Raw genomic sequence first — 26,848 nt, 5'->3', positions numbered from 1 at the left:
GGCTGATAGAGATCTAAAGTCTTTTAATAATAACTTTTAATTGTGAAATATTTTGTAATACGTTATTGAAGCAATTATGTTCATCGTAACGTTATGAACCTAAACATGACCATTGTTTATAGAGAAACATTTTGAAAAGCAGTATTGAACAAAATATGCTCATAAAATGTGGTCAACAATATGTTACCATAACATTTTGGCTCATCTGAGCTGAAAGCTCAAATGAGCTATTCTGATTGCATTTTGTCCGTCGTCCGTCTGTCCGTCCGTCTGTAAACTTTTTACATTTTGAACTTCTTCTCTAAAACTGCTTGGTGAATTTCAACCAAATTTGGCACAAAGCATCCTTATAGTAGAACGAATATAAATTGCAGAAATGAAATACTGATCTTTATTCAAAGCGGAGAAAACCTCGAAACTGTAGAAAAGGGGTGCATTTTTTAAAATCTTCTTCTAAAGAACTACTGAGTCAAATTCAACGCAATTTAACATAAATAATCCTTATGGAATGAAAGGAAAATATAAATTGCAAAATTTAAGGGCCAATCTTTTTCCGAATTTGAGTTATTACGAAAAGAGTAATTGGAAGGGGTGGGCTTCGATCAGTTTATAACATCGGGTTCGGTATTCCATATCTCAAAAACCTCTTTGAAGCGGCCATTTTGAACGTGTGAGAAATGGGTCAATCTGACAAAGATGAATCTGGTTGTTGTGTATATATTTGAAACATGCAAGATACATAATGCCAATTTTGTGAAGTAAATTGAGAAAAATTGAGTAAATATTCCAATGCGTTGACATTTTCACCTTTGACGGTGGTTTTAGCTTGTTTTGATTTTCGTTTCGTTTTCATGAATTACGGTTTGTAACTTAGGGGAACTATTACCTGTATTTTGTTATTTTTATGTATCAATAAAATATAGACATCGGTATATAAGACAGCTGACTGTCACGGTACTTTAAAAACTAAAATGCAAATTCTTATGGTAATACGGCATGGTCTTTGCGTAATAGTTTATTACTGCAATGTGTTTAGGCTAGTTGTCAGTATTTTCTCTAGTCTATTCAGTCTAAATGGAGATTAATTTTGCTGATGAAAATACTAAGTGTGTGTACATGGAGCAGAGACATAAATGATTGTTAGCTCACCTGAGGTGAAATATACAGAGAAAAATCTTTAAAAATATTCTTCTCAAAAATCAATTGGCCAGAAAAGCTGTAACTTGTGTGGAAGCATCTTCAGGTACTGTAGATTCAACTTTTTTTGGCAAACCATGATCCCCGGGGGTACAGTGGGGCCACAATGGGGGGGGGTCAAAATTTGTACATAGGAATACAGTGAAAAATCTTCTCAACAAAAACAAGAAGGCCAGAAAAGCTGTTACTTGTTTGGAAGCATCCTCAGGTAGTGTAGAATCAAATTTGTTCGGGGGTAGGGTGCGGCCACAGTGGGTGGGTCGAATTTTACATAGGAATACATAGCGAAAAATCTTTTTAAAAATTTCTTCTTTTAAAAAACCAGTTGGCCAGAAAAGCTGTGACTTGTGTGGAAGCATCCTCAGGTAGTGTTGATTCATTCTAGTTTGTCCAAACCATGATTTTTGGGGGTAGGGTGGGGCCACCATGGGGGGTCAAATTATGTTGGTGCGGGAAATTCGGTACGATCTCTACGTAATGGCTGATTAATGCAACATGTTCTATCAAGGTGCTCAGCAATTTCAATCTAAACGGGGATTATTCTCGCTGCTAGAAATATATAACTGAAGTACTAGTATATAGATGATGAAAAATAAATTAAGTTTTTTAGCTCAAGCCAAAGGCCCAAGTGAGCTTTTCTGATCACAAATTGTCCGTTGTCTGTCGTTGTCGTCGTTGTTGTAAACTTATCACATTTTCATCTTCTTCTCAAGAACCACTGGGCAGATTTCAACCACATTTGGCACAAAGCGTCACTAGGTGAAGGGGATTCAAGTTTGTTCAAATGAAATTAAAGGGGAGATAATTGAGAATTATTAAAAATTTGTTGGTACTTTTCAAAAATCTTCTTCTCAAAAACTATTCTGCCTAAAAAGCTTAAACTTGTGTGGAGGCATCCTCAGGTAGTGTATATTCAAGTTTCTTCAAATCATGGTTCCCGGGGGTAGGGAGGGGCCACAAGAGGGGGATCAAGTTTCACTTAGAAATATATAGAGAAAATCTTTTAAAATCTTCTCATCAAAAACTATTAGGCCAGAAAAGCTAAAATAAAAATGGAAGCATTCTCAGGTGGTGTAGATTCAAGTTTGTTCAAATCATAGTCCCTCAGGGTATGGTGGAGCCACAATGGGGGGATCAAGTTTTACTTAGGAATATATAGAGAAAATCTTTAAAAATCTTCTTCTCAAAAACTATCAGGCCAGAAAAGCTCAAATTAAAATGGAAGCATCCTCAGGTGGTGTAGATTCAAGTTTGTTCAAATCATAGTCCCTGGGGTATTGTGGGGCCACAATTGGGGGGATCAAGTTTTACATAGGAATATATAGAGAAAATCTTTAAAAAATCTTCTTCTCAAAAACTATCAGGCCAGAAAAGCTCAAATTAAAATGGAAGCATCCTCAGGTGGTGTAGATTCAAGTTTGTTCAAATCATAGTCCCTGGGGGTAGGGTGGGTACCACAATTGGGGGATAAATTTTTATACAGGAATATATAGAGAAAATCTATAAAATAATTTCTTTTAAAAACTATTTGGCCAAGAAAGCTCAAATTAGCGTGTAACTATCCTCAGATAATGTAGATTCAAGTTTGTTAAAGTCATGGTCCCTGGGGGTAGGGCGGGGCCACAATGGGGGATACATTTTTATAAATAGAAAAAATCTTTAGAAAATCTTCTTCTCAAAACTATTATGCCAGGAAAGTCCAAATTTGAGTGTAAGCATCCCCAGATCGTATAGATTCAAGTTTGTTTAAATAATAGTCCAGGAGTAGGGTGAGGCCACAATGGGGGATGAATTTTTACATAGGAATATATAGAGAACATCTTTAAAAATCTTCTTTTTAAAGACTCTTTGGCCAGAAAAGCTTTAACTTGTGTAGAGGCATCCTCGGTTAGTGTAAAGTCAAGTTTGCAAAATCACAGTCCCTAGTGGTTAGGCGGGGCCGTGATGGCGGTTTGAATTTTTACATAGGAATACCCGGTATATAGAGAAAATCTTTGAAAATATTCTGGGAAAGTTTTCGGTCCAAAACTCAGTACTTAGTGTGAAAGCACAGGTTATGCAGATTTAAGTTTGATGAAACCATAATTCCCTAGAGAAAAGTGGGGCCACGAAATGGGGGGGGGGGTATATGGGAATAGAAAACAATCTTCTTACAGGTACAACAACAAAAGGGGCTTGGTATTTACCAAAGAAAGAAAAAGAAATGGATAAAAATTGGCAGATTTTTAATTTTTTTTAGCAAGATCTACTGTACTTAGTTGTCAAGATATTTTGATATTGTAATGCTAATTTGATCAGAATTAAGGCAATTGTTGCTCAGGTGAGCAATGTGGCCCCTGTGCTTCTTGTTCTTTGTTTTAGTGCAGTTTTCTCTTGTTTTGATTGTTTATAAAAGAACTACAGCTTACTCCACTTATATTGAAATCGTTTATTTTGAAATACCGCTTATTTTGAAATAGAAATAAATCCCCAGTTTTTGCCTCTCATTTTCTTTGCATTGATTTAACGGATGTAATGAAATCGGCTATTTTGAAATATCGCTTATATTGAAGCCACTGATCGGTCCCCATATGGGATATATAGTTGTTTTTATAACGGTTATATTGAAGTACTCCCTGGCGGCTGTCGTCACGGTTGGTGACAGTAATTATGCCAGAGTGACCGGTTGATATACAAAGGTGTGAATTGATAAGTTCTCATCATGTTTTTTTTATACTTCTTTTAAAAAGTAAAATTTATTCACTGTTGAATTTTTTGTTTTTACGCATACGGATGTATTGAGGCTAGACGTAATATGGAAACCCCACAGAAAAGAAAAAAACCTTATCTTCGGACACTGAATACGAACTAGTTATGGCTATTGATAAAAGGACAAAGCCTGAATACGACATAGCTAAGGATTTTGAGATTATCGCGAGTACACTTACGATGATATACAAGCAGTGTACAGCAGAATTTGAAGCGTTTGAGTCTGGTGGTTTTTATCTAAAACGTAAAAGAATGCGATCGGAGAGTATGATGATGTTTAAGATAGTAACAAAATGAAACTTACAAAACTTACGGATATAATTTTAATCGAACTTTCAAGGACTAATATCCATGTAATCTGATCACTGTAATATAGATAAATGATGACCAAATAATTTGTTCGGGTTTGGTTTTCTATACTTACATCGGGACTGAGCTTTCAAATAATGGGGGCTTCACGTCAGTCAATTTCGCTTATATTGAAATACGGATATATTGAAATAATTTTCATGGTCCCCTGAATTTTAATATATCCGGAGTAGGCTGTATATATGATATTAGTCAAATTTGACCCCCAAAATTCGCTATTTTTAAAATGATTCAGGTACATTAACTTGTTGTGTTATTTTAAAAAAGAGTTGACATGAAATATGTTTTTCACCCATTTATTTGATTTATATGCACTCACTGGCAGTATATGACGTCAGAAGTGACGCTATTTTTATAATTCAATCAAAATCAACCAAAATTTGACATTTCTCTTACCTTTTTACGAATGGGAAATATAGAGCGACTCTTTGAACAAGAACGAACTTTTTGTCACTTATAAGTATTGTACAGATACATCTTTGGTGAAAATATTTTGTTTATTCAAGCAGTCGCTCAATGTTTCCTTTAAGAAAAACTGCCTCAAAACAAGCCGTTTTATGCTAAAAATGAGAAAATGGCGGGAAAAGGTCAACTTTATGATGTCATATTTTTAAATTGTGGGCACTAAAATCAAAATGAAAATTATGAAAAAACTTCTAATGTATATTTGTACAAATAAAACAAAGAATTACAGTAAAATGACAATGTTCATTTTAGGGGGCCATTTTAGGCTCAAACCATATATAGTCCTTTCTATAATAATTTTACTAACCTGAGAGTAATGCTTCGAGTTATTATAAGCAAGATACAGAGCTTTGCGCACAATGCTACTATATGTTTGTACACAAAGCTGAGGTCATGCTTTAGTTTGCTTATATTTTAAATGCAGCTATGCTGAATAGGAAATTCATTCTTTCCATAAACTAGAGTTATCGTTACTGAAAGAGTTATCTGCCCCTTACAGCAAGTATGCTTTATTTCCGGGTATCCAAAGATGAGTAAGCAGTGCGGGAGTTTACAAATATTACAAGCTGTGAAAATGCTCAATGGTGCAAAAAATAAGTCAACAGTTTTTTGCAAGTTTGTGTTTAATTGCAATTAATTTTGTGGGGGTGGTGGTCATTGTATTTTGAATATAAAACAGTCCGAAAGAGAGTAGAATATCTGTAAATATTTGATCAAAAAACAAGTAAAGTCAACCGACGTTAAGGGTTATTCTTATTGTAAACTAAGAGATACACGGTTAGAAAATGATAACTTTGAAGAACTAACTTACATGTATGATTCTCGTACAAATGTGTGCAAATTAGATGTTAAGTGGTTCAGTGCCATTTTAAATTGTAAGGAGAAAGACACAAGAGACTAAGCATGATATAAAGATGGGGTATATCTATAAACTGTGCGTGTTTAAACTTGACGTCATGTTTTGAACGTTACCGTGCGCCGTGGTGACAAAACATGTTGTTTTTAAAAAGGGGTAACAAAAATACCGTTTCATCCAATGGACTAAAACTTCGCATATCAATAACATAAGCGTTGGTGCACAGATTTATCTGTTAAGTATGACTTTCATGAAAAATATATGATAGACAGCCATATTGTCTTTGTATTTTTTGATTGACCCTCGTATCAACAGTTAATTAAAATTTGAAAACAATTAAAATCAGCATATTAAAAGAATGCAAAGAATACGTTTGATTACAATCAATAACATAACGTGATATACATATTTTTGATTAATCTATAAACATTGAAAGACATTTTGATTCTAACTTATCGAACAGTTACTCCTTTTGTCAATTTTAGAGCTAACGGATGGATGATGGTTATGAATTCTCTGATAAAACAACCCTATTTAATACGCAGAAATGAAAGATGTTATGACTTAGAAAGAGCTGGAATGAAAATCGATTTTATTCTAGAAATCAAATATAGAAATATAAATTTCTAACGAACTGTCCTTATTTTTTTCTATGGACAACTAGGGAAATTACGCATATATATAATTATGATGAAATTCATATATAAATGTACGACACCCCAACTTCACGGACCTGGATTTTGGGAATTTGTGAGCTTATATTGATTTTTTAAAATTGTTTTTCGTCATGATTTTAGGTCGGTATGCTCCCCCTCTCACGCACACACTCTTTCAAAATGCAATGTTTGCGCTAGTCTGTTGAGATGCATTCGTTCGAAATGCCAGGCATTCATGAAACACATATAGACGCAGTGAGTATTGGTATCTCACCAGGCACCGACGGTCATCAATTCAAGCAGCTATACCTTTCATGTACGATGTTTATTCAAAGACAACCATTTGAACTCAACAAAACAGACTCATTGTATTTAAAATGATCTTCTCCAGATATCTCTTGAACGGTACATACTTTCTAAACACTTATTGAACAAAATGTGTTTAAAATGAAAAGAGCTTTCTTTTCATATCAAGAAAAAGGGACTGGCTCTTCAATTAGGGGCCGATAAGGCTCTAAAGTCTTTTAATCATAACTTTTCATTGTGAAATATTTTGTAATACATTACAGAAGCAATTATGTTAATCGAAATGTTATGTACATATACATATATGAAAATTGTTTACTCCTATGTTATGTAATAAGGGATTTTAAAGGGGCCAGAAGTCCGAATCTATTATCAACGTCCCAAAATTAAAAAAAATCAATTTTAAGAAGCAATATTGAACAAAATACGCAAAAAAAATGTGGTTAACAATCTGCAACCAAAACTTGTTTGTTATCCGTTCCCACGATCTTTTCCAGATATACCAAGAACGGTACAAAATTTCTAAACTTTTTACACAAAATGTATTGAAATCAAAAGACCTTTTATTTGATATGAAATAAAATGGGACTGATCCCTCAAGTCAAGAATCCAACGGGGTGTATAATACTTCATCCATCGCTTTTTTAGATCACATTTGCATTTCCCGATATGTTTCGTTGATGAAGATAAAGACAAAGTCATTTCCTCTTCTAAAATCGGACGGAAGACCCCCTCGTTGCTCGCAACGAGATCGTGTCTAGTTATACCCCCGCAAACGAAGTTTAGGGGGGTATATTGGTTTCACCCTGTCCGTCTGTCCGTCTGTCTGTCTGTCCGTCTGTCCGTCTGTCTGTAGACGCAACTTTGTCCCCCCTATAGAATTTTTTATTACTGCATGGAACAGTTTGAAAATTTGTACATATGTTGAACACCATCTGAAGATGTGCACCTGCAATTTTTTTTAAGATCAGACAAGATTTAATGAGTTTATGACAGTATTCATTTTCCTTATTCTATATATTGTACACTAATGTTGAAAAGTAAGGGAGGTAATCCTTACAGATTTTATTAATTAATTAATAGAAAACACTCTAAAATATATTTATATAAATACATCCAGATGGATTTTTTTTGTCTTTATGTCTTAATTAATAAAAAAATAATTATTTTTTATAAGTATTCTATCAACTGACAATGCAAAGTTTTTGTTTGTCAATGATAAATTCTTAGGAGCTAATGAGAACATCAAAGACAAGTTTGGCTGAATTCATTTGTCCCAAGGGAGCCATTATCTGAGCCATGGCTCAGATGGAGCATGTGTTTAGGGGAAATTGATAATCTGTAAAATGGGTGATGGTTTTGGGGCTATTTTAAAACTGTTTCATGTAAACCAAAAGGTCTATCATTATAAGGAAATAAATAATATAATTATTAATAAAGAAGTTAAACTATTTTTAGAGGTTGTTTAAATTTATTTGTCAAGTAATTTGATGAAGTGACCCTATTGGGCATTAATTTAAATGAAATTCAAAATTACTGATATGATTGTAGTGTTTTGGCAATTTTAAAATTGTTTGTAATATTAAATTTTCTTTTTTACATATTTTTACATAGTATGGTAATTATGGTAATGTTTTGGGAGTTTATTAAATTTAACAAGCTCATCAAAGAAAATCATAGTCCTATGGGATCAATTTTCTGATATGGAGTTCAATTGTGCCATAGGAGAAAGTGAGGAAAATTTGAAACAACTAATTGCATCTGTCAAGACTCTTATTAGAAAGATATTGAAAGTTTTATCAACAGAAGAGCATTGCTTGGCTACCAGTATTTCTATTCACTGCAAAGGGAGGGGTTATTGTCATTTTGTTGGTTTTTCTTTAAATCAATTAAATAAAAAAAATATATCATCAAATACATACATTTGTAAATGTATTACTGTTATAGATATGTATTTACAGTGAAATTCTGACAATTTTGATTTTAATTTTTCTTTGTTAACTATTTTTTTTTTTTTTACAATTCTAGAATTTTTTTTTGTATGTGTTCCAAACCTTAATTATTATTCAATTCAATTATTTGTCCCATTTGAAATTAGCCTAGCGGGGGTATTAGTCCCATTAGGACAGTTCTAGTTATAATTATTATTTTCATTAATATTTGAATACAACAAATTAAAACATGAGTACAAAATCCCACTGAGTAAAGATTCTTCTGTCCGTTTTACGAAATCACCAATTTTCAGGTCAGGGGCTAATAATACAAATTGTTTTTCAGATGAGAATTTATTTCGATTTTTAAAGTAGCCTCAAAATTTCTGAGCATAGAAATATTTTAAAAAATTTTTACCTAATAAGTTTACATAAAAGATAAGGTGTTATTAGATATACTTTTGAATGAGGTCTATATTTCTCTTTTTTTAGGAAGGTGCGTCATGCAGCATTATTTGCCATTTCAATGGTGATTTTGTCAGTCCCAGGACATATATTATTGGCAGATTTACAAAGTGAAGTCATGGAAACCAAGCGCTGGTTAGAAGGTACGTTTGTTGAATGGAAAGAAATCTTAGAATGCTCGAAGATGTGTGTGCATGAACGCAATTACCCACATATCTTAGATACACAGTCGTCCTGCTAAGGGGTTTGTTCAAACATGGTTATGAACACAATCATAATCCACTTTATCTCTGCTGAAACTGAGTGGAAACTGAATAGAAAGACTAAAAAGCTATATACTAATATTGTAAATTTCAAGACTCCTAAGGCAAGGGTCCTGATTCCAGAGCGGGGCTAAACTGGTCATACAGTATACTAGTTATTGTATATTATATTAAAAATTGGTTTTGCTTTAAACATTACCAAAAATGTAAAAGTGCAGATTTCGTAATCCTTGTTATAGGGTGTCTGACTCCCAGGTGGGGCCAAAATGTTGTGTAATATTTTGTAAATAATGTTTAAAAAATTCTATTCTTAATTTCTGTTGACATTGAATAAAATTTGACAATATTTAAAGATTTATGACACCAAAAACAGGGGTTCTGTCGTAAGGGCACCAATACACAGTAAGAGGAGAGACTATATATCAAAATAAAGATGTTATTACTCTTTGCACAGTCTCAGGTGATGGCATGGGGATCGACAAGGGCTAAATTCTGTTCTTTAAATATGTTCAAATTTGAATGAATATCAAATGCAATTTAAGAGAGGAAAGACAGTATGTCAGTTTTTATAGCCCCCGAAAACAAAGCTTGGGGGTATATATGAATCCGACCGTCCGTCCGCCTGTCCATCTGTCTGTGGAGAATTCGTGTCCAAGGTCATTTGGGCAAGGTCAAGGTCACTGGCAAAAAAAAAGTGCAAAATTCGTGTCCGGTCCATATCTTTCTTATGGAGAAACATTGGAAGTTCTTACTTTACACAAAGATTGCTTCTGACCTCAGGGTGTGTCATGACCTTGACCCGAGGTCATTTGGGCAAGGTCACTGGCAGAAAAAGTGCAAAATTCGTGTCCGGTCCATACCTTTCTTATGGAGAAACATTGAAAGTTTTCACTTCACACTAAGATTGCTTAGGTCTTAAGGGTGTGTCATGACCTTGACTAGAGGTCATTTTGGTAAGGTCAAGGTCACTTCCAGAAAAAGTGCAAAATTAATGTCTGGTCCATATTTTTTATGGAGAAACATTGCAAGTTCTTACCTTACACAAAGATTGCTTCTGACCTTAGGATGTGTCAAGACCTTGACCCGAGGTCATTTGGGCAAGGTCAAGGTCACTGTTAGAAAAGTGCAAAATTCATGTCCGGTCCATATCTTTCTTATTGACAAATATTGGAAGTTCTTTATTAGTCCCCTACCGGTTTCGCTGGAGGGGACTATAGCTTTCCTCTGCGTCCGTCAGTCTGTCTGTACGTCGGTCTGTCTGTCTGTCCCACTTCAGTTTTCCACACTTTTTCTTTATGCGTTTGAGGAATAATATGAAATTTGCTGAACAGCTTCAAAATGTCAAACTACAGATCAAGTTTACACTTTTGTAACGTCTGGTTGAATTATTTTGGAGAAAATTATTTTTTTATATTCCATTTTTAAGGCGTCGAGCTAATGCTCGGCAGCCTTCTAGCGATCGTCTGGATTGGCAATCGTCCAAATTCATGCTCTGCACCGCCTTTTAAATGTACATAAGAAATAAGTTCCTTAAAGTATTAAAACGTATTACAAGATTTTTATTCCATTTATTAAACTAAATTGCGTACAAAAAAACCAACTTTGCCTACCTGGTTATTGACAACTCATTGCATAAGTATAAATTTGCTTAATCAAGAAATGGCGGATGAATACAATCAGGTGTAAAAATTCAATAAATATTATTTTAGTTTATCGCATACATTTTAATTGGAGAGCGTGCCCGATAGAAATAAAATTTGCGATGTAAATTTATTTGTTATCGGGCACGGTCTCCAAAATAAATGTAAGGGATAAACGTATCTAGTGATTTTGTTGCTCAAAATAAACACGATAATGTAGTTGGTCTGGTCGAGCATTTTAAATAGCACGTGTTGTGGATTTGTTTGTAAACAACCGTACCATAGGGAATCTTGTTTCAAACGGGAATTGAAATAAATAAAAGTATGTTTTATTATTATTATTAGGGACATACTGTTAATGTATTCAAATCATGAACCTGTGAAAATTGTTTAAAGAAAATAATTTATTTTTGAACTTTGAAATTTCTTCGAATTTTGTAACCATAATGAGTTATTGAATTGTAAAAGCACCAATACCTATTGTATAAGAAAATAAACTTATTTTTGTTTTTAAAGCAGCACAAAACATAATTCATATACTTCTCTATTTTATGTCTAAAATTATTTGATATACGACTATTAAATTAACAGAAATTCAAATTATTGATATCATTCTATATAAAAGAAAATGTCAGTTCGACGCCTTTGTGGCCGTTCCGGCCTTTGATTTAATGTTCGGGTTCATTATCGGGTTCGGTGTGTACTGAATAAACGAGGAAAGTATGAAGTCATTAATAATATCGTGATTTACTTGTACCATTCCTTTTATTGTTTCTAACAAACAAATGAGTTCAATCTGTAAAATAGTGTCAAGCATTGTGTTGTTAATTTAATCGATGGTTTTTTGTATTATTACAATCGGGTTCGCTATCGGATTAGTTTGTTGATTCAGGGAACAGAAGACGGTAAGAAATGATATTCTGCATAACAGTGCATTGTTTTCATAAATTTCTACCACCAAATACTTAATGGACTTGGCGAAATTACTGGAGATAAAATAAAGAGTATTATTTAATCCATTTTTATTTAATTTCTATATCGACGTCTATTGCTTATGCAATACTCTCAGAATGCTTGTTCACATAAAGATTGCTTATAACCTGAGGGTGTGTCATGACATTGGCCCAAGGTCAATTGAGGAAGTTTAAGGTCATTATTTTAAAAATGCTTAATTCCTGGTTGTGTCATGTCTTGTATTAATGGAAATAATTAGAAGCTAAAATTTGAAACAAAGCTTGCTTGTCTCAAACCACATACAATTATTTTTTAGATTCTCATCCCCATCTGTCTGAAAATAGCCTGCCCCGATGTAATTTTTTTTTGGAAAAAAAATTGTGTGGAACAAATTTTCGGAAAAGAATCAGGCTCAGTATACCAATAATTCAAAATGTTTATATTAAATGGCTGCTTGACATGTGGATTCTTGTTTGATTCGAGTCATGTTTGTTAACCTAAGGATGCAAATGTCTTCATGCATCAACAGTTAACTTGAAATAAAATGGAATTTAAAGAATTGAAATATGTATTCATATTAGCATTAACAGTTTTAAAAAAAATAGAACAGTTGTTTATTTATAGAAAATGGACGGTGTAATAGATTCATCCAATATTTTCTATAATAGAAAAAATACATGAATTATTTTTTTTTCTTAGCGGGGGTATCAATTGTGAGCTTGCTCACTGTACCTCTAGTTTTTAAAGGTGTAAGTTCCTATTGCAGTTTTTGACATTAAATGAATGCTTAATACATTTTTGAAAACTGTCTGAGAATTGTATATGCATATTTGCATTTTGGAAAAATCTGAAAATTTTGCACCCAATTCTCTGTTGCTAGATTTTAAGCTAGAGAGGTGGTATTGCCATATTTAAGATTTTATGGCCTCTGTAGCTAAGGTTTTGACTTCCAAATTTACCTTAAGAGTGTTGGATTGTCATGGGTTTTTAGCTCACCTGAACCGAAGGTTCAAGTGAGGTTTTCTGATCACCTGTTGTCCGTCGTCCGTCCGTCTGTCCGTCCGACTTTTCATATTTTTGACTTCTTCTCTGGAACCATTGAGTACAATTTAACCAAATTTGGTACAAAGCATCCTTATGGGAAGGGGATTCTAAATTGTTAAAATAAAGGGCACAACCCTTTTTAAAAGGGAGATAATTGCGAAACTGCGAAAATTGGGTGGGTGTCTTAAAAAATCTTCCTTTTAAGAACCACTGCACCAGATATGCCAATATTTACCCCAGAGCTTGTATATATAGTGAAGATTCTAAATTGTAAAAATCGCGATCCCCGGGGCAATACTGGGGTCCCAAGAAGGGTTCAAAGTTGATTAAAAAAAGACCAATTTAACATAGAAATATATGGGGGAAATGTTTTTAAAAATGTACTCTCAAGGACTACAGTGCTAAAATTAGTGATATTACTATACAAGTACCCTAAGATAGTGTAGATTCTAAATTGTGAAAACCGTGATCCCCGGACTAATACTATGTACGGCTCCAAAATATGTTCAAAGTTTAACATAGACTTCTATAATGGGAAAATGTTTTTAAACTCTTCTTTTTAAGAATTACAATGCTACAGTTTGTGAGATTACCATGCAATCATTCTAAGAAAGTGCAGATTCTAAATTGTTTAAATCATTTTTTATTAAAAGAAGTATTAAATAAAAAAGAAATGTCCATGATAAGTTTATCATAGTTAAATTCTCTGGAAATACATGTGTATGTTTATCGACTAGTTTTTTTTGTGGTTTTTTTTTTTTGGAATTTCGATCCCGACATCAATTACTCACATATCGGGATCCAAGTGATTCGGGATCAAAGATCATAAATTCAAACAATGAGTTGCGACGAACTAAACAAAATAGTTAAAACTCACATACGCACATAGGACTTCATCCCACAAAGTTTAGATGTTCAATTTTTTTTTCGCGGAACAGGAAATGGAAGAACGGATGTGAATTTTATAAACTTAAATAAGAAACCTCCAAATATTTTTATTTTCAATCTTTCCTGAAAATTTTAAGAAAATCGATTTCAAAATCTCTGAGAAATTCACTAGACAATAAGGGAAAAAACATAATAATCAACAGTACAATCTCTATAAGATATTCCGCTGGAAAAGGAATACCTCAATGATTTCATTATCATTGTCATTATAATACACATAGATATTCATTGCAAAAGCCACACTATAGTTACTCAGATGTCCAATTTGGCCCATGGGCCCGTTGTTCAAGTTGTCTGGCAAAACTCTGAGGGTTCTTGTAAGTTATATGCCTATCTTCATTCACTAGTAAACGATCAATTGCTATTGCAGTTGATAACAAAAGAGTTATATGTTTGTAGTTTACTGGTATTATATGTCTTGTCCTGCCTTTATTTTTAAGATGTGATGGAGAGAGATGTAAATACAGAATCAAAGAAACTGGCAATACAGAGCTTGGTACTTCTCGAAAATGTCATCAAACAGGCGAGTTCATGATCACTAACTACACGTACTTGTGATTTGGTTATTATCAAACAAAAAGCATTTGCAACTTACCAGTTTTCGATTTCATTTTTATATGCATTTCCATACTTAAGTCTTGCATGTAGTAACATATTCAATTTTACAATTCCTTTGGAATATAGTATCAGGGTATCTGTTAAAATATCATAAAAAATGATGGATAAAAATTTCAATAACCATATGATTTTAAAAAGATAATTTTTACTATTTAAGTATAGCGAAGAACTTGTTAAAAATAATTGCTTGGTGTATTGGAATCTTGCAGGAGTTTACAAAAGGAGCTAATCTTACATGAGACAGCAAGATAACAACAAGTTATGACCTTTGTCCTTGAAATAATCCTTAACACCGACAACTGTCAGAAATGAGAAAGAAAACTTTCACAGAGGATTCTATTTAACATGATAATTTGGAAGCACCAAGTTACATGCAGAGAGGATGTGTGGAAACATCTCCTTGGAGAGTTTTGATCACCAGATACAGAGAGAGTTTTGATCAGAAAGAGAGGGGGTCTCCATTACAGAGATATTATAAAATTTCTGCTGTAACTATTCTCATGAACAATTTTAAGTGACTTGTTTGTGCATTTTCCATTATTTTTAATTTCAATTAAATTTACCATTACATAATTAATTGCATAGTTGTTTTTTGTACATGATATTCAACATGATAGAATACATGCATCTGTTCATGTTTTGTTTGAAGAGATTATCTAAACATCTAAACCAATCTTGTAACTAAAATATGTAGCATCGAGAGAGCAATTAAGTTGAATATTTTTGAACTAATCTACTGCAGAAAACGTGAAAGTAATAAATACTTTGTATATTAATAATTACATAGTACTATTATTTGTGGAAAAAACATTATGTACATATTTAGGTTTTTAGCTCACCTGAACTCAAAGCTCAAGTGAGCTATTCTGATCACATTTTGACCGTTGTCCGTCTGTCTGTGTCCGTCTGTAAACTTTTTACATTTTGAACATCTTCTCTAAATCGCTTGGCCAATTTCAACCAAATTTGGCACAAAGCATCCTTATGGGAAGGCGAATATAAATTTCAGAAATGAAGGCCGATCTTTATTCAAAGCGGGAGTAACCTAGAAACTGTAGAAAAAGGGGTTCCATTTCAAAACAATCCTCTTCTCAAGAACTACTGAGTCAAGTTCAACGTTATTTAACATAAATAATCCTTATGGAAAGGAAAATATAAATTGCAAAAATGTTAAGCTATTGCTGTGTCAAATCTCAGTTATTACGAAAATAATACATTGTAATAAAGGAAAGGCGAGTTTCAATCAATTTATAGCTTCAAGTTCGGTATTCCATACGAGTCGTGGTGAAATGGGTAAGCAAACCCGGGCCGGGACAAAATAAAAACAGATCGAGATTTTTCAATTATCCAATGTCATTTAAATTTTAAGGATATGTTTCAGACCGGTATATTTGTATTCGCTGTAAATATTGATAGACAACAATGCGTATTTAGGAATTTATTGACGATTGTTGATTTCCAAGTTGGTAAAATGGGTAGGCAAACCCGGGTCGACATTTTACGGGTTTTTGGACTTATTTAAGAAGAAACTTAAAGACCGGGTCTGGGGTATAAATAGCAGCCAATGAGGAAAATGGAGGAAATTTCAATTTTCTTGCCACCTTTCACTTCAGAGGATAAATTTCTGAATTAACACTTTAATCAGCAAAAACTATAAATTAAATTTTGTCATGCAACTAAAGTAAACTGAAAGGCATCTAGATAGTAAAACAATTATTATTGATGCATTACTACTTGAGAAATTCATATTCAAAATTTTGAAGTGAACCAGAAATTCAAATTTCCTCAAATTTGATTGACAGATGAGAAATCGGCTTTTTGTTTACATTCCTACCGGAAATGCCTATTGCTAGAGACGCACAGTAAATGGCGGGACAGCTTATCTTACCTCAAAACTGAATAACACTAAGTAATCCTTCTTAATTGATTTATTACTCTATCATCACTGGTAATCTAAAAACAAAGAGAAAGAACACACACTTGTGTAGAGCCGGAGAGTCAGTCCTGCAGCTTCACACTGATAGTATCAAGTTCCAATATCTGTTTACGCATGGGGCCTCCCAGGTCACAGGTTCTAGCAGTTTTCTATTATAAACATATAGGTCATCACATTAGTTGAGAAATTTTAAAAGCAATCCTATGCACTGATGCCACTGATCATGCTGATATCATTATTCTAGCGAAAAATCCAACTTTCCCACAGATGTTTTTTTGGGCTAGAATACAGCTCTGTAAAACCATATTGTCAAAAGTTGTCCCTTCAATAAAGTCTAATTTCTTTCCAAAATTTGATTTCCACCATATCGGACAGCCTCTAATGGGTCTGCATAAACAATGGGGACATTCCTAAGTTATTGCTGTTCTGACAGAATCGTGCAGAATTAACGTTCAACAAACTCCCCTGTAAATCATCAGTCTTCATATGTCTCATTTTGCACTATCTTAGATCACTAGTCGATAATTCTTCTACATTCCAATTTATGAGTTGAAAAACTTTACAATTTCTCTTCCGTTTGATCTTTTCCGCCATAATTTGGATTACAAGAATGTTTTGGAGGGAATTTTATTAGGGCAGAGGTAAACCAAAAGGAAACTTGAGCTTGTAATCTACTACAGTGAACTACAGTGTGTAACCTTAACATCTAATTTAATAAATTGTATGTGAATATTTTTTTAAAATATTTCTGATAATTAAAGTTCAGTCCCACATGCAAAATCATCAGGTAGATATAGTTTTTCCTCCCTGGAACCTCTTTCATTTTTGCAGATTTGGAGGCTGATTTATTGACATTTGGCGGGAGGGATTCCCCACTGAGTCAGGACTAGTTGTGCATTAGCCTCTTGCAGCTAACCCACACTGTTGTTGATAAGAGTTATTCTGACCAGTGAATTTCTTGGTGGTTTTTTTTTTAAGTTTAAAGTATTTTCTAAATAATTACATGTATGTGAAGAAATGATGCTTACTATGATAGATGTTTTAACAAAGCTCTAGATACAAAAAACAAAACAACAAAAGGGATGCTTGTATTGGCAGTGGTCAATTTAGAAGTACATGCATGTGTAGATGCTTATTACTTAAAGATGAAAATCAGGGAAAGGAACTATGCACACCGTTTCATTTTTAAATGACCATTAAAATTATGTAGTTCTCTGATCAGCACGTGCTTCTGGTATGCAGCTATCTATTAATAGATTCACTCTGCCGTGTTATCAGTTTGGAGGAGGGACCTGCTTTCTTATATGCTTAATTGCCGTCCGTGTGGATATTCAACTAGGTCAACCCCGGTCTTTAATAATTCATGTTTAATTCCATACTTCTAAAACGAGGTTTTTTGTTTAAAGCAGCCATGACTTATGATAAACGGGTCGATCTGAGAAAGATGAATTTGTTTGTTGTGCAACAGTTCGCGTGCGAAGGGAATCTTCGAAACATGCAAAATACATTGGTGCCGATTTTGTAAAGTAAATTGAGGTTAAATATTTCAATGCGTTGACAGTTTTCACATGACGGTGGTGTTAGCTTGTTTTGATTTTCGTTTCGTTTTTTGGGAGTTGATTTTAATCAACTCTCCTATGCAGTTAATCAGACAAACCGAAAGTGAAACAGTGTTTGGACCTCAGCACAAATCATCGCTGCTGACAAGACTTAGTTCTTGAAAATGATTGATGAATTCGATGTAATGTATGCTAAAGCATTGTTTTTCAAGGAAACTTATTTATAAATACCTTGAAAATAGTCAGATTTTAAATGGTACAATGTACGAATAATTTAAATATTTTTTGTAGTCGTATGTATTCCTACGCCAGAGTTCAATATAGCCTCGTTCAAGGTATCACACCGGTAATCGGCCAATCAAAATGAACTTGTCAATTGTAGTTCCATATATACTTCAGAATTATTTTTTTCCTTGACTGCATTTTTACATTTTCCTTTACTCAGTTATAAAAAATTGTGTACCACTGAGTAGGATATTTCATGTATTTTGTTAGGTGATGATCTTTTTTCACAGGGACTACTTCTTTCAGGGCACATGCAGCAGCTTCCTGGGGAGTGTGCAGTCTGTTTAAATACAAATGGAAAACACGTGGTTTTGAGGGTAGACCTGTTTGGAGCTAGATATTTTGAGAAAACGCAGGTTCGCTTGCCCTTTTTATGGTGTTAGCTGATGAGATAGGTAACAAATAACATTTCCTCCGAATATTTTGTCATGAGGAATACAAACTGATTTTTAAGAATGTTTTCCCCTCTATAGTGCTATATAGTGAAAACAATTACCGGTGTGATACCTTCAACTGGACGCTAGGCTGTCTCCGTAAATGCTTGTCGGAGATTTACGGTGTCAGCCGAGCGTTTGGTTGAACGAGACTAGAGTTCAATATTGCTTGGATCCATACAATTTTTTAGAAATATTTTGTATTACTAATACATACTTTGATTGAATTAATTTTACTCTAACTATTATTTAACATGATTCATATAGGGGGTTCTCGACATTCTTGTCGAAAAAGTCCAAAAATTCATATTATAAAAATGTGCGTATTTCAAATACAAATTAGAAACTACATGTACTTGTCAAGCAAAATAACATATCATTGATTTTAAGATAAACAAACATCGACAAAATCAACTCCCGTCAGTTCTTCAGTACTTTGATTATTATTAATGCTTTGTAACCAGGGAACTATTGCCTTTGTTTTGTAATATTTACGTATCAAATTAAACAGAGACCTCGGTAATTCAGACAGTTGACTGTTTACCTGCGCACATTTAGCAAAATCGGATGTATAACAAAGTACTAAAATACAGTTCATTCTATCGATAATTCGGTATGATCTTTTGCGTAATGGTTGATTAATACAATGTGTTTTTTAGATGCTCGGCATTTTCTTGAGTTTATACAGTTTAAATAGAGTTTAATATCGCTGACGGTAATATGTAGTATAGATATATGATCCATTTTGAAAAATAAATTGTGCTCTTTATTTGTTATAGTGCATGTTTCTTATGTTTAATTGTTTACAATTTCTATTTACTAACCATATTTGACTGTCAAGCTTCGAATTATAAGCAAGTTACAGAGCTTTGCTCACAATTGTAGTTTGTACACAGATCTGAGGCAATCTTTTGTTTCCATTTTTAATGCTGAATAGGAAATACCCAAGTTAAAAATCTTCAGCTGAATGTAATAAACTCATGTGAACAAAATATGACTCAAACCTAGCAGAATCGTGAGCTCTGTATCTTGCTAATAATTCTACGATTTACGCCGAAATTGTTGATCATTAGAAATGTCTAGCTAGACGTTGAATACTTGTACAAAAATTTAAAAGATGATATGCTGTAACTACTCCCTGGGGGCTCCACTTTATACAATGAATAAAATGAAATCTACATCAATTTTGATAGTTTTTTAGACACGAGTAAATAAAAACGTCACCGTTAAAACAGTTTCCATCGTTCTTGTACATTTCTGTTGCGGGGATAAAGGAATAATCGCTATTCCTAAGAAAATATTCAACGGAAAATTATCCTGGTTTGTAGCCATTTGTTATTTTTGAATAAAGATGAAAATAATGGTTGGGCCTTAATAAGATAGAGTGATATGCCTGCCAATACATTGATTTTTATAGCTCTTTAGAACGAAATATAAGGATTTGGAAGTTAACAGTGTACCCCTACCAAATGTTTAGTTTTATATCTTCCGTAGGTTTTTCTTATTCTCGGTAAAAATAGTATTCCATAAAGGTACAATGTCAAAAATTATGTGTTGGCAAAAAATTTCGATACTTAACAATATTTAATTTTTGTTATTCTATCGAGGGTCAAATAACACAATATCTTTTTAACGCCCATTTAAAGTCATTGTTGCTCAGGTAAGCGATGTGGCCCCATGGACCTCTTGTTTATAAAATGAAATGTTGACACGTCCGACAATAGTCTTTGAACCTTGGGCTAGTAACTTTGTTAAATTTGTAATTGCACACCCCAGGCGTTTGGTTTTTTTTTTATATTTAAAGCTGACATGAATTAATAAATATGTCACGGTGTGAAATTCAGTCTTTCGGACTGTTTTTAATTATTGTGTAAATTTTAACTTTTTTTCGGACTTTGTGTTAATTGTTACAAAAACTTTCCCTCTATTTCAGCAACTGTTTTAAAAACGTTTCAAATTCCACGTAGCCTTAATCCCACCTGAGGCAGAATCGGTGATGGACAGCTAATCTTTTAATTGACTTCTATTTATGTTTATTGACACTTCTTTCATCTTATTAATCCTTTTATATAATTATGTATATGCTGCTAAAATGTCATGAATTACTCAATAGCTGTTCTTTAATTGATTTTCTTACTTCTGTACATATTATGTTAATCCTTCATTGTGTTATTCCATTTGTCATTATATATAATTCTGAATTGTAAAATATGGTCAGTTGGAATTGTAAGAGTATGAAAATTGTTGATTTGAATAAATAAATAAAGTTATTGTAATATAAATAAATAAAGTTATTGTAATTGATACATCTAAACATTACACATATAAAAAAGTTAGATCCACCCTTTCTTTTAATTCATACACATGTACAATATATACCCTTAGGGCAGTACTTGATCATGAGTTGGTCAGTGGATATTTGTGATCTTGGTTTTTATTGGTTGTTTGTGTCAGGTTGAATTTGGTTGGTTTGTATATTTTGCTTTATGTGTTTTACCGCCAAGTTTGACAATCTTTGTCTGGACATTGACTAGAACAGACTATATTTATATTGAGAAGTAAATTTATTTTGGACCAGACCTTGCTCTTTTTCTGGTAAGTTATACTAAGTATACTAATATCCTATAACACTTACTACTAATAAATTGATTATCCTATAAATTGCAGAAAACATTAATTCCGTCCATGATCACAAACTAATGAGTATGAATGAATTGGAATGAAAAGATATTTTTTTATATGGAATACAGTGTAAAGATCAATATTTGGTTTATTTATTATAGTATTAATTGATTCTCAAATCAATTGTATATAAGAATTTTATGATGATCAGATATTTGATTAAATTGGTCATTTATAAGATCAATTAGATTATACTTCAGTAATAAATATTTTTAGAATTATTCTGTTCATATTACAGAATCAGTCAATGTCAATTTAATCTCACCACGCAATCGGTGTATGAGCCTGTTCCCATAGAATGGTGAGAAAGTGTTTTTAAATATTTTTTTATCTGATTAATATATATTTTATGACTTATTTTGGAGAAATGTAATTCATGTATATTATAAGAGTTACCTCCCGCTAAATGTTTAAGTACAATTATAGTAAGATAATGTAAAAATATTATCTTGATGGAAATACATATAAATTGTACTAATGTTATATTTTGATATAAATTATATTATTGTTTTATGATATTTCAGGGCTTAAATATACATTGCAAATTTTAAAGTCACTGTGTCCGGATACAAATAAAACGAACCATACAGATATCTTTGTTGTCAGTTATTTCAAACAAAGACTGTAACATTTTGGCGCCCACGTTGGGACACAGTGACTTTATATGTAATTGGAGCTGGAAAGACTTCACCAACCCTATACCCAGTGAACTGTGAACCATGACGACCATTGCCAGTGTATTCCTATTGAACCATGACTAGTGTTCCGCGCCTGTGTTCCTAAATTGACTGGGATCCGCGCATCTATTGTTATTCCTAGGATCAGCTGTTCAACTCATTGACAGAGTACAACACGTGCAAACAAACTGTGTATCTCACCTGGTGAGTCGTATAGATATAAGACTTTGGTGCACCATATTGACATTAGTAATTTGTGTGCGCGCATGTATGCACACTTTACCTCAAGGTAGACAAGTCTTGATTTATCATAATTCATTAAACTGTTGAAAGAATTGGTATACCACAAAGCATGTAAATCTGTGATTTCTTTAGTTTGACAGTGCACTTTAGTATAAGTTATCCGGATTTAAATACCTGTGTAATATTGATTGAGACAGGGTTGCGTTTGGCCACAATCCTTAAACCATTTTTTTGTTGAGATATATTTTTGCCCTTTATTGTGTATTGATCATTTGAATTTGAAATTAAGAACAACAATAGCAAGAAAGGAAGTGTGGGTACAGTGCAGTGTAAGTGAAAACATTAACAATTTGCGCACAACCCATATTGTTTTCCCTTGTATTTCCAAATATACTAATTAACGTTATAAAAGCTAATTAGAAAACTATTTGCTGTATACTTTCAAGACTTGACAGTTTATTGACGAGACTGACGTGAGATTTGGACTACTTTGCCGGTTGATTGAGTTGGTTTGCATCATTGTTTATTTTGAGGATGAGTTCAGTGTTGAACAAGTTTTCTGTCGCAGAGTTGTAGTAGTATCAGTCTAAGTGGTTTCTGTGTTGTTTGATAGCTATACACAGTATTTAAAACACACATTTAATTAATTTCCCCTTTAATTTAGTTTTAAGCTTGATCTCCACTGTTCATATTATTTCTACTCGTATCTAAATCATCGGGTTCGGTTTTCGCCGTTCAAAAATCATCGGGTTCGGTTTTTGCCGTTAAAAAAATCTAATCAGGCTCGATTTCCGTAATAATTGCGTTTCACCGGAAGTAAACAAAGTGTAATCGAGGAAATTCGCTGTTTCCATTAATCTCGGTATTTTTTCTTGTTTATTTCAATATAGAAAAGATTTATTGAATTCTTTCATCATTTGTTTATTGTTATCTTTATATTTGAACTGAATTTTTTCTTTCAGGTAGAACTTATTTATTTCTTTGATTCATTTACTTAAAGAAACATCATCAGCTGTTGCTTGCAATAATTGATTGTGCCTTTTGCATACTGTCCAAATTATTTATGGTTCATTTTGAACTACCCTCCTGATTTAAAACTATTCACATTGCTGAATTTGCCATTTCTTGCAGTGATATAATCTGTGTGAAATTTAGTTACTCATTTGCTTATACCAACATCTACTTGGTTACATGCATTGTGTTGTTGCATGAATTTGTGTGAATTTTCTTTGATATATTCAATATTACTTGTGTTAGCTACAATCATACAATTTAACACCATGTCAGACACTGAGGAATCAATGTCAACAGAGGAGATAGCCAAAGTGGTATCTGCACTCAAGCAGCTAAAGATGAAACCAAAAGCTGATTCAGCTGAAGATTTTTTATCATGGATGTCATCTGCTGTTCAGGAGAAGAAGATCAAGGAAGAGGTTGTAAGTACTGATACTGCCTCTGCTTCTTCACAACCTGCCAAATCTCTACCTCCTAGTCAGTTCCCTAAAATTCCATTTTTCTCCGGAGATTCTAAGAATGATGCCACATATGAAGTTTGGAGATATGAGGTGGAATGTCTCTATAATGAGTCTTATAGTCCAGATGTCATTCATCATGCTATACGACGCTCACTTAAAGGAGAAGCAAGTCGAGTGGTAATGCATCTTGGACCAGGAGCACGAATATCCTCAATTATACAGAAGCTAGACAGTATTTATGGCACAGTGGCTGAAAAAGAGGACATTCTGTCAGAGTTTTACAGTGCTAGACAGAGAGAGGATGAGGAATGTGCGAGATGGAGTTGTAGATTGGAGGATATTCTGAATAAGGCTATACAGAAAAACCTCATTGACCGTAGTCAGTTCGAGGAGATGCTAAGAACCATGTTCTTTAAGGGACTGCGACCTTCACTTAAAGATATATGTGGACATCTATATGATAAATGCAAATCATTCGATGAATTGAGAACATCTGTGAGAAAACTGGAGATTGAACATCATCCACAAACTACAGAAAAGAAATCAGCTACAGCAAAAGCTGCAACAGTGAAAGACCAGTCAGCTGACAGATTCGATAGCTTAGAAGCTAAGATTAATCAGTTAACCACTGAGGTCAGAAGTATGAAGGAAAAAGAGTATTCTTATACTCCTATGCCCCAGCCTTATAGGGCACCAAGACAACCATATCAGAGAGGCAGACAGGAAAGAGGATACAGAGGAGGATATAGGCAATATCCCAGATTTCCTCAGCCCCAAAGTACAGATGTTGCTAAGGAACCTCAGAGTTCCAGGGTAAGAGAACCCCCTACTTGTTATAGATGTGGACAGGTAGGCCATATCGCTGTGGGATGCAGAGTTTTAGTCAACCACAGGCGCCAGGCTTTAAACTACAACACGTCAGCACCTGGGGACAAGGGGTTGGTGAGAGAATCAAGGGTCCCAGAGAAAAACAACTAATTGGAAAACCAAATGAAATATCAGTGGCCATCAATGATGTACAATGTACAGCTCTTCTAGATACAGGAGCAACAGTATCCACTCTAAGCGAAGCATTTTATAATCAGTACCTTTCAGATGTAGAGCTTCATTCACTGGATGACGTTATCAATATAGAGTGTGCGGATGGTCAACTGATGCCCTATCTTGGCTATGTATGTGTTGATTTAACACCATTTGGTATTCCATCTTTGAACAAACTAAATGATTGTCTGTTTTTAGTTGTTCCCAAGAGCAATTATAATGCACATGTACCAGTGCTTATAGGAACAAACATCTTACAGAACCTAATGGATGTGACAAAACAGGAGTTTGGCTCAAGATTTCTGCAGGATGCAGCCATTTACACACCATGGTATTTAGCATTCAGATGCATTGCATTGAGAGAGAGGGAGTTACACAGACATGGTTATGTATTAGGATTAGTAAAGAGTGCTGAGACAGATAGAGTTATCATCCCTCCGAACAGTCATGTGACCATTCTTGGATACTTGGATAAGAAGATTCCTTATCATCAAGTAACTGTCATGATGCAGCAATCTGAAAAATCCTGCATTCCATCTGATGTAGACATAGAAGCTACACTGCATCAGTATGTGTATGAAGAGTGTCAAACAATGCCTGTTACCATCAACAACATAACAACCAGGACTATTTCAATATCCCCAAAAGGAGTGATTTGCGAAATACAGCCTGTTGCTATTGAGGACACAACAGTTGAGAAATCCTCTTTGTCAAGCTCAGAGCAAATTGAGGATATTATATCCAAAATTCAACTCCCAGATGATATTGGAGAAGATGAAAAACAGGACTGTTTGAATTTGTTGAATTCTTACAGGGATATATTCTCAACAGGAGCAACAGACATAGGTACAACGGACAAAGTGAAGCACAGAATTGAACTCCTTGATGAGATACCTTTTAAGCAGAAGTACAGGAGAGTACCACCAGCATTGGTTGAGGAAGTCCGTACTCACATCAAGGATTTACTAGCTGCAGGCATTATCAGACCATCTCATTCTCCGTTTTCATCTAACGTAGTTTTAGTTAGAAAGCATGATGGATCCTTGCGGCTATGTATAGACTATAGGTATCTTAATTCTAGGACTATCAAAGATAATTATGCTCTGCCTAGAATAGAAGAGATTTTAGATTCTCTTTCAGGTAACACCTACTTCAGTGTATTAGACATGAAGTCCGGCTATCATCAGATAGAAATTGCAGAGGAGCATAAGGAGAGAACTGCCTTCACTGTTGGTCCACTTGGGTTTTATGAATTTAACCGCATGAGTTTTGGCCTTGCAAACGCCCCTGCAACCTATCAGCGTCTTCAAGAGCAATGTTTAGGCGACCTTCATCTAAAAATTTGTTTTGTATATTTAGATGATTTAATCATATTTTCTAAATCTTTCAGGGAACATCTTAATCGCCTTCAGCAAGTTTTCCAGAGAATTAGAGATTATGGGCTTAAACTTTCTCCCAAAAAGTGTTCCTTACTTATGAAGAAGGTTAAATATGTAGGACACATTGTGTCCGAGCATGGGGTTGAGCCAGACCCTGATAAACTTGCTAAAGTTAAAAACTGGCCTATTCCACAGAATCCTGAAGAGGTAAGACAATTTTTAGGGTTTGCAGGATACTATAGAAAATTTATTCATGATTTCTCTAAAATTGCTAGACCTTTATTAGATATCATGGCCACAGGAAAAAAATCAAGAAGTAAGAAAGTGGATCCAAAGTGGAGGTGGGAGAAGGAACAGCAAACATCATTTGACCTCATTAAGCAGAAACTTACATCACCACCCGTCCTAGGTTACCCAGACTTCGACAAACCTTTTAAGCTCCATACCGATGCATGTCAGACAGGACTAGGCGCAGTGCTATATCAGGAGCAGGATGGAATGGATAGAGTTATAGCATATGCTAGTCGAGGATTGAGTAAATCTGAAAAGAATTATCCTACTCACAAACTGGAATTTTTGGCACTTAAATGGGCAGTCACAGAAAAATTTTCAGATTACCTTCAAGGCAAAGAATTTGTAGTATACACCGACAATAATCCCCTTACCTATGTTTTAAC

At 33.9% G+C, this 26,848-nt stretch overlaps 1 protein-coding gene across 8 annotated transcripts in view; it reads left to right on the top strand.

Annotated features, from left to right (window-relative positions):
- LOC105326836 (telomere length regulation protein TEL2 homolog) overlaps window positions 1-20,893 on the top strand; it is an 87,295-nt gene extending 66,402 nt beyond the window's left edge. For 2 of the 8 annotated variants that reach the window (XM_034475589.2, XM_034475588.2), the window contains exons 18-21: window positions 9,021-9,136; window positions 12,167-12,265; window positions 14,283-14,365; window positions 14,670-15,037. In XM_034475589.2, the coding sequence (XP_034331480.2) occupies window positions 9,021-9,136; window positions 12,167-12,265; window positions 14,283-14,365; window positions 14,670-14,699 (328 nt within the window). In that variant the 3' untranslated portion in view covers window positions 14,700-15,037. Of the gene's footprint in view, window positions 1-9,020; window positions 9,137-12,166; window positions 12,266-14,282; window positions 14,366-14,669; window positions 15,038-20,607 lie in introns of those variants that run through there. The other 6 variants (XR_004602734.2, XM_034475590.2, XM_066072555.1 and 3 more) reach the window with 4 other exon arrangements.
- Window positions 20,894-26,848: the final 5,955 nt, after the last annotated feature.

This window comes from Magallana gigas, chromosome 9 (assembly GCF_963853765.1).
Source record: "Magallana gigas chromosome 9, xbMagGiga1.1, whole genome shotgun sequence".
Lineage (NCBI taxonomy): Eukaryota > Metazoa > Mollusca > Bivalvia > Ostreida > Ostreidae > Magallana > Magallana gigas.
This window is presented reverse-complemented; position numbering and strand designations above follow the sequence as displayed.